At 47.1% G+C, this 16,199-nt stretch overlaps 1 protein-coding gene across 11 annotated transcripts in view; it reads right to left on the bottom strand.

Annotated features, from left to right (window-relative positions):
• MAP4 (microtubule associated protein 4) overlaps positions 1-16,199 on the bottom strand; it is a 112,952-nt gene that overhangs the window by 76,895 nt on the left and 19,858 nt on the right. For all 11 annotated transcript variants that reach the window (XM_085315929.1, XM_085315930.1, XM_085315931.1 and 8 more), the window contains exons 2-3: positions 13,942-14,204; positions 5,554-5,619 (exon numbers count right to left, since the gene is read on the bottom strand). In XM_085315929.1, the coding sequence (XP_085172055.1) occupies positions 5,554-5,619; positions 13,942-14,185 (310 nt within the window). In that variant the 5' untranslated portion in view covers positions 14,186-14,204. The remainder of the gene's footprint in view (positions 1-5,553; positions 5,620-13,941; positions 14,205-16,199) is intronic.

The following is a 16,199-nucleotide window of genomic DNA, read 5'->3' on the forward strand; positions in this document are numbered from 1 at the left end:
AAAAGAAAGGAAAAAAACCACACTCAGGAAAAGCACTTAATGGGAACAAGAACAAAGAGATCAAACATCTCTCCTTGCTTTGCATCCGATTGCTTCGTCTCACCTTTTGGTTAGGATGCAAGAAGCAGACCTGCTCTGTACAGCAAAGTGAGTCTGCAGTGAAGCCAGAGAAAGTAGTCGTAGTTTGGCCTGGCCTGTGAAGTCATGGTGGCTACATGCKACTAAACTTCCAGTAAACTACTGGAGAGAAGGGAGAAAAGTGCCACCAGAAGGGCCATTCTGTCACGGACATATCTGCCACTATCGCTTGCATCCCAAAGCCCATTCTTATTCTAGTCCACCAGCAAAYGGCTATTTTTGTACTTCAGTCATGACCTGGTCTCAAAGGCTACTGGTCTTCAAAAACGTACGCAATGGCTTTGACAATTCCACAAGTGTGGAATGGGAAAGCAGCAGCTTTTTGGCCACTGACTGCGTGTGGGCAATAGTGTCTCACGAGGAAGCGAGCCGTATCCACTGCGGAAGGTAAGCTAACAGCATCRCTTGTTCAGAACTCACCAGTTGGCATCACAGGGACGCCAGCTACACACTAATGAGGCTTTGAACGGTGGGTGAAGCAGTAAATTCCCACCAAACCAGAGAACAAAAGCCTCAAGTTCTGATACACATCCCTGAACAGGCTGATTGCCCACAGAATTCACTGCAGCAACTCCGGATGCAATCACCCTGGGTGGGGAGCGTATGAGGTCTCAAACTGTGTGTGTGTGGGGGGGGGGGTAAAGAAGAAAAAACAAAGAAAAAGAGTTGGATAGGTCACTATGAGGGAGMTCTTCAAAGAACTCCACCTTGAGGTGGAGTTAGCAGTGTATTCCACGTGTAACACTACTAATAAATCATTAGTAGACCAATACTTTAACCTCGTCCTCTTTAACATAGTAGYAGTAGGGTACAAGAGGTGCTCAGGYGCAAGCTGCTCTCTCTGCAGAAGTCATGTGTCTTAAGATGCAAGCTTTCTGCAATTTAGAGAATCATATTCTACTGTTGACTGGATTTCCAGTTTGCAATACAACATCCAAGCAAGCACACCGAGGCAGGGAGCTGGGGGCCGCTGGTTTTCCCTCTGCGTTCCCAGGTTACAGCCAGGCTGATGGCAAGTGCTAGAGCCCTGCAACCCTCCCTCAAACCAGCAGCTCTGCTCGTACCTCAGTAAACACGGTTATTCCTAATCTGTTCTTAAAGTTTGCATAGTGAATGCTATGAAGTGGAAACATCTGCTTCAAAGACATCATTATTTAAGATAAACCTTAAACAAGAAGGTTTCAAAGCAGCAAGGAGAAAGGCAGGTGAAACTCAGGGTTTTGCCTAGGGGCTGCAGGCAGTCAGGGGAGGCAGGAGAGGAGCTGCAGTCATGGTGGACCCATCCGCTATGAAAGCACAACTCAAAATTTCTTGTCAAATTAAAAAAAAAAATCCATGAAAAAGGATTTAAATTAATTTTGAAAGCACTTGAACTGAAAACAGAACTGTATTTGTGATTTAAAAAAAGAACAGTGGGAGCGCTGAAATAGTGCAGTCAAGAACAGTCATGCACGTTTGTGCTTACACCAAGGAAGGAAGGTTTCAACAAGCACTGCAGAGCAGAGAGGGAGGAGGAGGAGGGCTCATCGGCCGACAGCAGAGCTACCCTTTGGTTTCTTCTACACGTAAAGTCCAAGGATGTAAAGCAAGAGCTCTGTAAAATGCTGAAGATTTTAGAAGTGTAATGGCAGGTAGAAAAGTACACTGGTCTTGTATCAGTGGCAGCCCCAGTGTTAGGAGACAGTCTAGGCTTCTAGGAGGAGAAAATAGAAGAGAGGAAAAGAAGTAGGAGAGGGAGAAAGGATGGGGAAAGGGGCAAAAAAGCGCAAGTCATTAGTAAACATGAACATTCAGGTAGCACACTGCACAACAAGCAATATTTCATTTAGTGCAGCCAGGAGATTTGCCGAAAGCCAGATTAGAGACACAGGAAATTTTGTTTTTTACAGGAGTCTGAAATAATCACTAGTCACGCTATGCATGGCAACTGTGCCACATACAAAATTAGCTGCGATAAATCAAGATTAGTGACAAATTGCTATTAAGAGAGCAGCAGCTCAGGATGTTACTTAAAAGCACAGTTTGCATTGAAAACAGTGACAAACACAGTATTTTTGTGACCTGATCTCAGATGAGAGAATAACAGCCAGGCTGGCTTGGAGAGAAAGTCCATCTAGGGAAAGTATAAACACATACAGCAATACTTTCCTAGGTTACTTCTCACCTTCCAACAACAGAATGAACAGCATCTTGGAATAACAGGTATCCACATTCATCTGTTTGATTGCCTTTGATAGACTTCTTCCAAAAATTTGCCTTTTTATTTTACTTATAATTCCTCTGTACTCTAGGCAAATAGCCTGCAATAAGGAGTTTTAAACTTTGTATGGTTTGAAAATCAAGCATATATTTACCAGGCACCCTCTAACTTTTGCATCAGGGAAGTTAGCAAACAGTTCCCCCATCAGTGTCTGCACACTGTCAATGATTACAGGCATCAACAATTTCACCCTCATCAACACCCTCACACATCCCCTTCAGGAGTTTCGAGACACAAGCACATCTTCCATCTAAATGCTGCGCCAACTCTTATATTTATCCTTACAATGAAGGGCGGAATTAGAGATGTTTTTGGTCTGCATGGTGAGTACCATAGTCAGAGCTCCTGGTCTGCAGCTCCCAAATTCAAGACATCACCTCTCCCCCGGCAATTGCCACGTAAGGGGCAGCTCTGCCTAACACTGAATCCTTTAAAGAAAGGAGTCTCAAACTTTCAATGAAAGCAAAAGAATGCAAGAAGTTCTCAGCCTSAAGGTCCTAAGTCTTGAGTCCTCAAGTAAGTAGTCAAAGTAAAAATCAACCTTTCACAAATTTGCTTTACATTCTGAAATACCAAATTACACACATCCCTATGAAAATGGCTTACATACCTCTCTGATATAATGAAAGTAATCCAAAAGTTAATACTTTGGCTTTGGCTTTATTCATCTACTACATTAGCAGTATTTTGCCCCAGGGTGTCCAGTTACTCAGTAGCAAAGGTTGCCAAATTAGCACTAAGATCTCAGTCCTGACTGCTCCTAACCTCGGCACAGACACACAACAGAATCTGCAGATACCTGGGGTAAGCAAGAACATCAACATGTCACCATCTCATTTGCTAGGTTTAAAGAAGAGCGTGCAGCAGTATTTCCTGTGATCTAGACCAAGTTAAGCAGATATTTGTATTTACAAATAGCTTAACTCCATCCTTCCCAAATACTTGCCCCAGAGTCTGTTTCTGAACCTAACTCCAACACAGCTCTGCTTTTGAAAGCTCCCTCCACTGCTTGCAAGACGGCTCCTTCCAGAAGCACAGCCACCTTGCACAAGCATTACCTCCTTCGTCCTCTCAGCTTCTCCTTTCCTGCTCCTCTGTAAAGATCACTTCAGCTGCAGGAGAACCACAGCATGGAACAGATCCAARTGAAAAGAAAGAACCCAGTCAAGAGCTGTGGGTGGCAGAAGGGCTGGAGACAAGAGACTTAGGCAGCACAGCCTAGGAACCGTCGAACCAGGCCTTACTCAAGTCTCTCTCCTGCCCCGAGACAACTTTCCTGCATTTCTACAGTTCATCGGCTGCTCTTCCACCCACTCCAGGCCTCTGAAAAAAGTCTCCATTATCGGATCCCAAACTAGCATTCATCCCTTCCTCTGAAAAGTACAAGCACCCATATTTCAACTATTCCATGGGGAAGAGGCAGAGAAGAAGAGACCATGAAATAGTCGTGCTGTATAAATCTTCCGTTATTCTCAAAACTCTAATTAACTTGATGCCTATGACTTTATCCTTTAATAGACTATTTCAACTACTTTGATGTCGCTTTTAGACAGTCTTTTACAAGAAAAAAATCCAAGTCACAAAGATGAAACATATTAATAAATCAGAAAGCTTCAGACACACAAAAGTATCTTTGATCAAAGTTGTTAGCATTTAGTGTCTGAAGAGTTAAACCTCCAGAAGGTCAGTACTAAATAGGATTAAAAAAAAAATAACCACAATCTAGAAGTTCAATAAGAAGTCCCAATGCATTCAGTTAGTCAGACCTGGGGCGTCATAAATCTGATCRTATTTCTATCTCCTTTTAGTTATATGTACTTAAAAGAGAGGATATATCTTCAGGGAGGTTCAGAAGCATCCTTAATTTCAGTTTTATACTAACAAAAATTTTATCTTTTTAAAATTGACTGGATTTGCAATAGCAAGTTAATGTACTAAGATCAGTTTTTAAACTTGTATCTTCAATAAGAACATGAATACTTACTCTCTAATTACAATTCAAGCAAAAACTGCTTTCCTTCATCCTCGTCTTGCATCCCTGTATTTTTCACCACTATCTCCTGGATTGCCTACRGACTAGTAGGGATGCCAGTGCTGGGAAAGTCCCAACTTAGCAATGATCTGGACTGCTAAAGCTGAATYGGAGGTCATGAGAAAGACGAAATAAATAGCTCTTATCAAAGTCAGCACGACAATCAGCTCTGAGCATCTCCTCAACAAAATAAAGATGCTACAAAGGGGCCTGTCAAAGTCCACCCCCCTTCTCACTACGAGAGGAAGCTCGAGGCACTGACTCGCACGTGCRGACTCAGAGAGGTCTGCACTGCTCATCTCCAGGAGTTTTCAGCTGGAATTCGGCTGGAAATCCAGCCCATAGGAAGAAAATCTCAGAAAACGGAATTAGCATTTGTCATTAAATTTAACTGTTAAAAGGTGACTGACTTCTATGTATGCTAGGCTGAGAGAAAAAATTTTTGCAGATTCCTCAAGTTTTAAATATTTGTCTACTTAAACAACGACACGTTTCTTGCAGACAAAGCTATCCTACTACTGCTGGAAAAAGGTTCACAAGACTTCAACTTTGCTTTGACAGCACATTGCTAAAGCAAATAYTAGGAGAGATTTAAAAGAGAACAGTTCGGGGTGGAGGGAGATGGAAAAGTATACAAGAAAAGCTGCAGAATAACCAGAGAAGTCAGTGTAACTTCACTAACATCTAAGGAGCAGTGAACAAAAAACTGCCTCAAAAGATGGTGTGCTCAGAGATGAAACCTCACTGTCAGTCTCACGGGGACCAGGGGAAGTCATACTCAAGTGCCAGGGTAGAGTTCAGCTACAAACACTGTGGACTCACTGGAAACTTGTTTAGGTACCAGTGTCCTAGATGTTACCTTCCCAACATCAAGCATGGCTAAAGTATACAATGTCTTCAGAAGAGGCTCATGCATACAGAAAATTTAAAATGCAGAAAAGAGTAAGAATTTTGATTCAAATTCTTCAAAGAGATCATTAAAAAAAACTAGTCCTCTATGGAGAAATACACTAAGTCAGAGAAGAATGTATCTGATCACGACAGAGCTCACATGGCATGTTTACTGCTCCACAGACAAACCCTTTGAGTTTTAGCATGTTTCATTCAGATATTAAACACTTACCTGTACGGTTATTTTCTATTCCATGGTCACCATTTTCTAGAACCGTTGGCCCAGAGGCTGAAGTATCTGCAAMAAACCACAGAGAACGTTAGCATTTGGATGAAACCAATCCTAATTAATAGTTTAAAACCACTGTAGGAATGAGTAATGTTGCCAAATACAGATAATGACTGGTTAATTCTTACCATTTCTTCTGCTCATGTGATACAAGAACTCCAACCTTCCTCCTTTAACTATTTTGAAAAGAATTAAGGCACCCACGTCTCCCCGAGTCAGCACAACTCAGACCCAAAGTGGGTCTTTGCATGAGATGCTAGTCCCATGAGAGACCCAAGCCGTGACCTTGGACTCCCTTGAGGTGGCATTCTATGGTACATTTGGACTTATGTTCATGGTTAAAAAAAAGATCTTTTCTGCTAAGCTGCACGCAAATACTTACAGCACAGAAATGGCTGCTTCCATTACAAGCTTGCAGTCCTCAGGATAAGAGGAYTGATTGCCATGAAAATGCTTGTGTCTGACTTCTGAAAGCAATGTTACTACAGATGGAGGTAACCAGTGCCTCTAGTCACAGCAAGCACCCTTTAAAGCTACCTTTTTATTACAGCAGATATTTTAACCCAGTGACATACGCCCACTTTTGACATCATACCTATTTTGGGGACAAGTGCAGGACATTAAGGCAAAGTTTTAGAGACAAAAATGCTGCTGGTTCCATTTATTAACTGCGTACAACTCTGCTTCGCTAGACAGACTTGGGGAAGTCAAGCAGCCAGGTTACCTCCCGAAGACTCACATGTGGTGTCTGTCTATATGCGGTCTTGAATTTACCTCTTGAATACTTCTGTAGTCTGTTACATACATGAATCTCAGTTTCACAATTCCCAAACTAAACCGAAAAYAGATCTTCAGAAACCCTGCTCATGCTCCAAAACCAACATACAAGACCCTAACTGCCAGAACATTGACTCTTTTGAGGCCTGAGCAGATTAAAGGATATTCTCAGTTCCAAAATCAGGTACGTAGGGTCTATTTTGTTCCAGATAAAATTAAGAGTCACTTGGATTTACACTCTGAACTTGGAAAATATGACAAGAACACAAGACCTAGCAATAGCTGGGCAGATTTAGACTCAAAAGAGCTGAGCTCCAGTCCTGGCTCGGCCATCTGCTCACTGGGCWGCCTTGCGAAAGCCATTTAACTCACATGTAGCTATCTCCAGGCTTACAACGCAAAAAACTCAATCCATCTTTGAAAAAGCTACTGGAAAACAATCCTTGGGAAGAATTAAGAACTTCAATTAACATACAACAATATATTATATATATWTTTTTAAAAGCACACATTTTGTTCTGGTTCTCAAAGAGAACTAGACCATCAAAATACGCTGGTTAAACTCCGTTCATCCCTTAATCTCTGCGCAGGGCTGCTGAACATCAGTAACTATAATCACTTCAACAAACTACTAGAGGAATTCTTTTATTATGACCACTTCTGCCACCAGACTACAGTCCTGAAGAAGTCAGTCGAGGTGCGCTGGTGTTAACGCCGGCCAGGTTGCCAGCAGCACAGTACTGCTGCAGACCACCACGGCGGGCAGACGGTACAAGGTTGTTTAGTTAAACTGAAGATAATCCCTCTTTGCAACAAGCACCAACTCTTCAAAGCCTTTCTAAGCTTTTCTTCAGCATGCACCGCTCCATTTCTAGGAGCTCATCCTGCCTGTCAGACGCAGAAGAGTGAAGGACAAGTCACCATGAGTATGACATCGTGCAGCTAACCGTAAGAAGCATCTCGAGCACCTGGGCTAAGTTCAGCACTGCAGGATGGCAGGATGTCACCTCCGCTTGTTGAGGGGAAAAGCTCAGGGCAATGGCTGAAAACCAGCTACATCATTCAGTTACCTGGGATCACTGCTGTCCCTCCTTCGAACTCGAGCCATTTTAAGACAGAACTACATCACCAGTGTACTTCAGACACAGGAATTTAAGACTTAAACCTACTCTCCATAAAGCAAAAGGAAGTCTTTCCAACTACTTCAGTGCATCATCACAGTGTTTTATGAAAATTCAATGTGAACTTGCCAGACAGCTTATAGAAAAACATACACCTACGTYGCCTTCGAGCAGCTGAAAATAGCCCTGGAGTCCTTGGACCTGTTTCGTGGCAGCTGAAGGCAGCAGCTCCTCCTGCTGTCGGTCTCCAGGAGAGCTGGCGGGCACCATGGCGCCAGAGCCCAGAGGGGACCGGGGAGACCGCAGACCTCCTGGCTTCCTGAAGCCCAAGGCATAGACCTGCTGGTTCATGGACGTTGCTTGATGATGCCACCAAAACTGAGATGTTGGGAAAGACTTTTCTGATCCATGGTTGTGCTAAACACGTCCAATATCTTCTGATACACCCCCACGCCAGGTCCCACTTCCTCAGGAGTTTAAACTGCAAAGGAAAACTTGAGAGCAGATCTGTTCCAAGCTGGACAAAATCACGGCGGGGCTCTCGGCTTCCCTCGGGGCTGAGCACTGCTCCTGCAGGGAGGACGCTGCCCTCGAGGGCGTCCGCGCTCCGGGCCGACGCCACAGCCGGCACGCGTGCTGCAGGCGGGACTTGGGTTGATCACAAACACGGCTAAATACCGCAGTTCAGAGCGGGGGTCCGAGAGCACGCTCTCAGCGCTCGTCTCTGGCGGCGGCGGTGTTAACTCGCCAGCCCGTGCCAGTAGCTYGCGTGCTCCCGGCATGGTGTCAGCCGGCCAATTAAGTGTCCTTCAGCTCCTCGGAAGACAAACGCTTCAGCTGTAGGAAAAGTTTCCTTCAGAGAGAGCTCTTCCAGGTAGCAAGCGATCCCAGGCACCGTCTTTCATCAAAAGCAGCGGCAGGACTCCCCTCCCCAGCCAGGAGGGCTCGCCGAAAGAAACCCCCAACACCACAAAAACAAACAACCCCGCGCAGCACGTCAGGCAGGCCGACCGCCCGCTCCGGCGGGACGAGGGGGCCACGGCCCAGGAGGGGCCATTTTTCTGCTTTAAGCTTTAACAGAGCCGACAGCGCTCCCGAGCCTGCKCCGCTCCCAGGCTGGAAAGCACAAACGCCCCGCTCAGCCCCCCATGTGCCCCCGCACGTTTCCCGCGTGGGAAGCCCTGCGCTCGCTTCAGCGGCCCGGGAACCCCGAGGCTCTTCGCCCCGAGCCATCAGAGGGCAGGGCGAAAGGGGCCTGAAAAGCCCGAGCTACGGCGCTGCCAGAGGGACAGCAAGCGGCTGCTTTTGACCTTTCCAGAGAGCCACGCAAGCGCGCGGAGACGAAGCGGGCGCTGCTGCACGCGCCCTTCCCCGCTCTCGCTGCCGGCAAAACCTCACTAAGGCCTGGGGCTCTACAAGCTGCCCCGCTCGGCAGCGGTAACGCGATTTCCTTTAACCTCCTGGCTTCCAGGAAGGCAGGCTCAGCTCAGACACGCGCYGCCCGGCCAGCCGCCGCACCTGGCGCTGGAATCTGCTGTAGTTGTGTCTCTCTGGAGGCTCCTTTGGTGCAACTGCATTTATTTGACTTAGCTGGAGTTTAAAAAAAAAAGAAAAAAGAAAAGAAAAACAAAAGCATGAAAGCACCCAGCAGTCTCCAGGCCCAGGTCTCCTTCCTCCCTATCCCGAACTGTTTATAAACAAAAGCATGTCAAGATGTTGTAACTCYATAATCCTTACCAGAATCACAAGACAGCGTTTGCATCTGGCCAGTGGATCAAAGGATTGCTTTTACATAAACAAATTTAAGGCCACATTTGCTAAACCGATAATCTCAAGCAAACGCACAGTGCCAATATAAAAAGCACCTAATCTCCAGCGGTGACTCGGCGCGGCCCGTCCGCACGCRCAAGCCGCGCTGCCGGAGCCGGGGGCAGAGCGGCCGGAGCCGCGAGCCGGCCGGCGCGGGGCAGCACGGCCCGGGAGCCGCTCCCAGCGCTCCACCACCGCTGCTCACACCGGTGCGCGCGCCGTCCTGGCTGACCGCTGGATTCAGGGCGACTGTCACAGAGCTTAGGAAAAAAAATAAGCGCGAACAAAAGTGTTGGTAAACACAGTGCCCTAGGGTCATAACTAGCTGGCAATGTCAAACGAGCAGCTTCAACTACGCCAACTCAGACTTTAAATAATTCGTTGCAAAATGGTTTCTGAAGAGCAGGCACACTCCTCATCTCCCAGAGGCACAGGGTTAAAGAAAAAAGCTTAGGACTTCGTTTTTCCCATGGCATTAAAGAGAAGCTAAACTTACAGGTAAGGCTCGCTCGATGTTTACGTTCTGGGGCGCTCAGGAGTATGCACGTACTATCAGAGGCCAGATGCTCAATCAGTACGAAGAAAACGAGCTAAAACAACTCTAGCTCTCCTTTACGAACTATAACCACCAGATTAATCTAACCACTTTGTTTCATTTAACATGGAAGACAGCTTTGAAGAGCACTTTGGTCTGCCAAGGCAGTATTCAAAGCGCTCCCTCCTCCTCACGGGAACAGGGCTACGCTAAAGCTGTTAAGGGACCCGCCGCAGGACGCGGGCAGCTTTGCGGTCCCATCCGAGCTGCGTGCCCCGGACGGCTGGCACGAGCCGTGAGAGCAGCGGAGCCTCATCCCCAGTCTYAGGGCGTCACCTGGGGCTCTCCAAGGCGCTTTTATACGTTGGTCACCGAGTGCCCAAAAGCAACCATCTGCCAGGGCCACCCCACCTTTCGCACCGAGCTCGCGCTCGACACTTGCAGTTGCGTAGAAAGCCAATACGGAGTCACGGCAACCAAAGAGGCTTCAGCAGCCTCTGAGAGCGAGCGGGTATCCAACAGCGTGGGAGGTCGCACATACGCATCTAACATTTGCCGACTGATATTTCTGAACCCTCTGCAATCCGAGGACGTGTGCCACGTTCCCCATCCTCAGGTTCAAACGCGAGGAGGGGTTAACTTTCTTCTGCAGAAGCAAAGCCTGCTACGAGAAAGGTGCCTGCTGCTACGGCACGGAGAGCTGCGGAAGGGAAGTGCTGCGGTTTGGCGCCGGGGACGCACTTTGCTGCCAGCGGGGAGCACGGTCCGCAGCGGCGCGGCCACGTCCATCCGTCCAGCGACGACACACAGCGCCGGCAGAGCCATCTCGTGGCCACGCGCRTGCTCCAACAGCAGCTCCGGCGTGGCTGTCGGTAGCACAACAAGAATTTCCCCTCTGACCGTTCTCGGCTCTCGTTCCCATATTAAACCATCCATATGCAGCCGCATGACTCGGGTTCAGGAGCAGGGTGGGTGCGGGCACGCAGCGCCAACACGGCTGCGGCGACGCGCAAGCCCGCGAGCATCCCCGCCGCGGACCTGCGGCCGCCCCAGCAGCGCCGCTGCCCTCTCGGAGCAGGGCAGCCCGGAGGAGCCCGGTACCTGCCAAGAGCCCTCAAAGCACAGCGCCCTCACCGCAGCCGGGACTCGCTCCCGGCCAAAGCCGTCTTCCTCCCCGCTTCAGGGGCACGTCCCCTCCCCTAGCGAACCCTACCGAAAGCCGCCTTCGTGCCTGCCTGGAAACGGCTGCTGCAGCCTCCGCGCCTTTCCCGGGGAGCTCCGGAGCCTCCTCCGCGCTCCCGAGCGGGGGGCCAAACCCCGAACGCACGCGGCCCCGGGAGCCGCACCCAGTGCCGCCGGCACCGCCGCCTCCGAGGAGCACTAGCCCAGAGCTGGCCAGCGCTACAACCAGTTAAACTTTTAAATACCATTAGAAAGGCACAGTTGGGGGGGGGCACTACTGTTATATTATCAGGGTTTCACTGCAGAACAAGTCCCTGAGTAACTCTACAGGGACTCCCCTCCTCCTCCCCTCCCTCCCGCCGTGCTTACCGGTCCGGGCTGGGCCCATCTGATCACTAAGCTTGTCTAATCTGGCTTGTGGGTTTAGGAGGGGAAAAAAATAAAGACAAGAAAGTCTTTATTATTTATGATCTCCGAAACCTTGAGCAGCAATGGGATAGCTGGAGCCCAACAGGACACTCGCCGAAGCCTCTCCTGGCTACCGAGCGCGCCCTTCCCCAGTCGAGATGGGGCTGTCTGAACGCATCCGTGCCTTTCACCACGAATAAATTAACAAGCGGTGGCGGCAAGCCCGATCCATGGAAGTTGCTCCTCTCCCTCGGGAAAGGGCAGAGCTATCTGCAGTCATACTCGGGGCCAGGGATGGGGAACGCCGCTGCCCGTTCCGCGGTGGTCTCCCGTGGCCAGAACTCGGCGCTGCGGTGGACGCGCCGCGTGGGAAGGAGACGCGGGGCGTTCCCGCGCGAGGGACTGATTTACTCCGCAGCCTCAGCAAAAGCAAGCACGCAGCGCCAAAGAAAACACTAACCTTAATGAGGCTGTTTAAACAGATGAGAACATGAGAAAAAGAACACCTCAGAGGAGAAATAGGTATCCTTATCACCTCAGGAAAAAACAGATTAGACAAATTAAGATCTAACAGGATCAGATGCTAAACTGGCACCGTTTTAACCTGCAGCGGTTGCCGAGCCGCAGCCTCCTCAGACTAGGTGGCAAAGCTGGAAAGCGCTGTCCTACGTACCCGAGGCGAGCGGCCTCTCCGACTTCTTTAGTTAGGGTCCTGTTTTGATCTTGCCAAATATTTGGCCAATGCTCATAATTCTCCAGCTATCCCAAAAAAGGGAAAAAGCCGTTCTCTAGAAGGAGAACGCAGATGTAGAAATTGCATCCCCCCTCTGCCACGCAGGAAAAAACAAGCGCTGTTCAAGCACACAAGCAACTAGCTGTACATTCCCAGGTGGAGGTTTTGTGCAAGGAGGTCTAGAGAAAGCAAAAACATGCAGATGATCTAGTAACCAAGCCTAAAAGAGTTTGCTAATATCTGCTGTAGGAATCTGAAGTCATTTGGCATACTGAGTTACAAAGCTGAAGTTCAAAGGATACACCTCTGGCAGGCAACACCTGAAGCAATTTGTATTTTAAGCCAATATTATATAGTGCAATGTAACGATTTGATAGCACTAATCAGGAAATTCTCATGCGGAAAAGTTTTAGATTGTGTAAATGCACCCAACAAGGATGTCTTAAAATAATTATTTTGAGACCAAATGCGAAAATACTAACAAGTCTTCATACTTCTCTGTTACTTCTAGGCCTGCAATGCTACAATAGAAAATATCTAGTGTCAGAGGTCCTGTTAATTGAATATGATAACACACATCTGAACTAAAACTCAGTGTTTTGTGATCTCTTGACCCCTTCTTTCCTACTGGCTTTTTTTTTTAAACACAATCTAATAAATCGTTAGTATGGAAAAGTCTTAATCACATTTTTCTGTGTTACAGGGCATCTGATATACTTCTGGACAATGCAAAGAAGTGCCTTTAACAGACAAGAAAATCCTGTTGCATAAATTCGTTCTCAACTCTGCAGTTCCGGAGGTCCTGTTTCTTCTGATGGGCAATTATTATAGTTCTTTTGTACCTCCCACTTATGAGCCTTCATGAGCCCCAAGATCAAGGCAAGATGGCTTTATGCTGAAAGACATGACCAAGTCACTTCTCTGGAGCAGTCAGCAGCTTCCTCTTTTACATGGTATAGGTCAGGACAAAAATCAAAGTGCTAGGGATCAGCCACAGTTTGGAAATAAACACACAGAGAGATAAAGCAGTTAAATTGCCTACTGAGAAAGAAACGTTATGGGGAACCCCCAAATCTCATGCCTTTTTCCTCTACCCAGTCAGGGAAGTAAACATCTTTTTAAACCTCTCTCTGCTTGTTTTAAGTAGCTTCTGATAGAGTTATTAGCATTAATGTCAACTAAGCTAGTATATATTAATATCCAGCAGACACAGTTCCACACTTCACATATATATGCAACCACTGCGTTCCCGCAGCAAGAAAGCAACCAGGCCTTCGGATCAGAGGACAAAAAGCTTTACCTACCATTCAAGTCTGAAGCCCACAAACAGTGTAGGCCTTGAAGTGCCGACTTTGTCATCTGTCTAAAGACACCTTGGTTTTGTCATTACCTGGGGTGGCGGTTACCGGATTTAGCAAATATTGTGAGATGGAAAGCAGAGTATAAATATGAGAACAACGCAACATTCACACACTTTGGACAGTGCTTTCTCCAAGAAGCCCGAGGCAGCCTATAAAACACTAACATAAATACTAGCATCTGTGAAACAGTAATACCAGCTTGTTTTATACATTGGAGAACTGAACAGAAAGTAAGCAGAAAAGCAAGAGAAAATTTGATCTTAATCTTTGCTCTTAAAATAAAGTGTTTAGTCTAGAAAACCCAGCAACAACCAAAAAGTCCAGCTTTAGTAGGCCTGGCAATACTGCAATAAGCAAGAGTGTCCCGTGAYGCTAAAGCAACGGTCTCGTGCATTAGACACTTACGTTCCACCTGAATACTGTCTGCATGAGGTTTGCTCTTTGGTTCCTGGCTCCCAGCTTTTCCATCAACATCATCATCATCCAGCAGAGGAACGTAGTCTGTTTTATCTACTGTTTCTCCAACAACATCATCAAATTTCTCTGCTTCCAGAGTGGCAATGAAGTCCCTTTTCACTTCTTCCTCAATCTCAGGAGGTGGCTCTGTCAGAGCATCCGCCAGGCTGAGGTTGTGATCCAAGTCAGCCATGCTTTAGCAACTCTGCAACCTGAAAGAATGATTTGGGGGAAAAGAAACAAATATATTTTAATAAGAGAGCTTGTAAGTTTATTCAGAGTTTGATGCTGGCAATTGCATTTGCCTCCCGTGTTATACCCCAGTAGGTAATATTGCTCAGTAATTCCCAGATGTTTACCTAAACTGTACATCAGCAGAGAAACAGAAAACAAAGTAGTTCCCCTGAGTCAGGTTTTACTGCGCAAACATTACATTTCACATGATGCTTTATCAGAACACAAGAAAACAACAACCAAAAGCAGTACTTGGCCAGCATAAACACAGTCTTACACCAATTTCTGCCTTGTCCCTAGAACTGCAGGTTAATTATATATCCTCAGCAGCAGAAAGAGGAATGATGCAAGGAAATTTACTCTTGCGTGGGGCTCCACCCAGCCTTTCCTATGGAGATTAGGGTTTTACATAATCTGACGTATACTCCAGGGTTGCTTTGATCCCTTTGGGAGTCCTGCGGCATGTCTTGTCCTCAGCGAACCTTGCTAATACCACCAGCCCCACTGCAGCCGTGGGACTGCTGCAGGAAGATCGAGTCGTAATAAGTTAAACACTTACATGAAGAAAAATGTAGAGCGCTACACAAGCACAAATTATATAAAAAGTTACAAATTGGGAATATTGGGGAAGGTAGAGAAAAAGACAAAATCAAACCCTAAAAATATCTATCTTTTTCTCCCTGATTTATATCTCAGCATTCAACTTAACTTCCTGGCACTAAACAGAGTGCACCTGAACTCATCTAGTTTGAGCAAAAGGTCTTCAGGATGGCTGATAAATACACTCATAAACAATTATTTATTTCTTCAGATTTCATCCTTTTAAAAACTATTAGGAACAATGCCCAAACGCTGAAGTGAATTTAAAGTCAGGGTAAAGAACGAAGCTGCATGAGGAAGAGAAACCCACCACTTCTGGCTGACCAAAGATGCATTTCTGAAACTGCTGCAGACCAGTTTTCAGACTGTACGCATAATAAAAATATCAACAGCTCTATTCACACATTTTAGCCATCTGCAGAAAATTATCAGATGCAAACTGGAAAAAACAAAAGCTTAAAAGACCATTAGCACCTAAATTGGCCTTCTGACGACTCCTGGTACACCAGCTCAGTTTCCTTCAACTTGGGTCTACGTGAGGAAGCAGAAAACAGTTTGATGCCAGTCCGTATTGTGCTCGCTATCAGATGCACAATCTGTGCGGGGAATTTCTCTCAAAATTAATGATTTATGATTTACTCTGTTTTAGGAGTCCAGCAAGCCAGAGCAGAAGTATCCATTTTAGAATTAATACAGAAAAAGAATTAGTAAAGTTTAGAGTCCCACCAACAAATTCAGCTAAGCAGGACGCTAGAGAGCTCACCTACGCAAAGCGAGTCCTCGTTTGGCGGCCACCGCTCGCCGCATCGGCCAGGAGCCCCCGACCGCAGGGGAAACGCCAGAACCTCGCGGACGCTGCAGACGGGCCCTAGCTGGACACCGCCGGCGCGGCAGTGCCTGCTAATTTTTTAGCAGAAATTAAGCACTGAAAGGTTTGGAGTGAACTACTTTAAAATAAAATAAAATAAAAACAAAATTAAAAACAAAAATCCTAACCTATACATCTCTTTTTGGTATAACCATTTTACCCCTGCCACAGGCTTTAAAAGAACGAYGGGCGATATTAAATAGTCATCTTTTCAATCACGTCCTCCCCCAGGCTTTCACCTTGAAAGTTAGACCGACCTAAAAGCTGTCACTTATCGCCCAAAATCTGGGGCTATGAACATGCTTCATCTCTTCAGAGCTTTTCTTCCGAAAGCTTCCTCCGGCATACGGACGAAAATGCCCGCGGGGTTTCAGCGAGCTGCTCCCCGAGGCAGCCCGGGGCGGCGAGGACGGCGACCGGGCCCGGGGAACGCCTCGGAGCGCGGGGGCAGAGCGGGCGGCGCGGGCAAACGCCCCGCGAGGGGCAGGCCCCCGCGCCCGCGCCC

Source organism: Rhea americana, unplaced genomic scaffold, assembly GCF_003343005.1.
Source record: "Rhea americana isolate MKP2758 unplaced genomic scaffold, rheAme1 scaffold_443, whole genome shotgun sequence".
In the NCBI taxonomy this organism is placed as follows: domain Eukaryota; kingdom Metazoa; phylum Chordata; class Aves; order Rheiformes; family Rheidae; genus Rhea; species Rhea americana.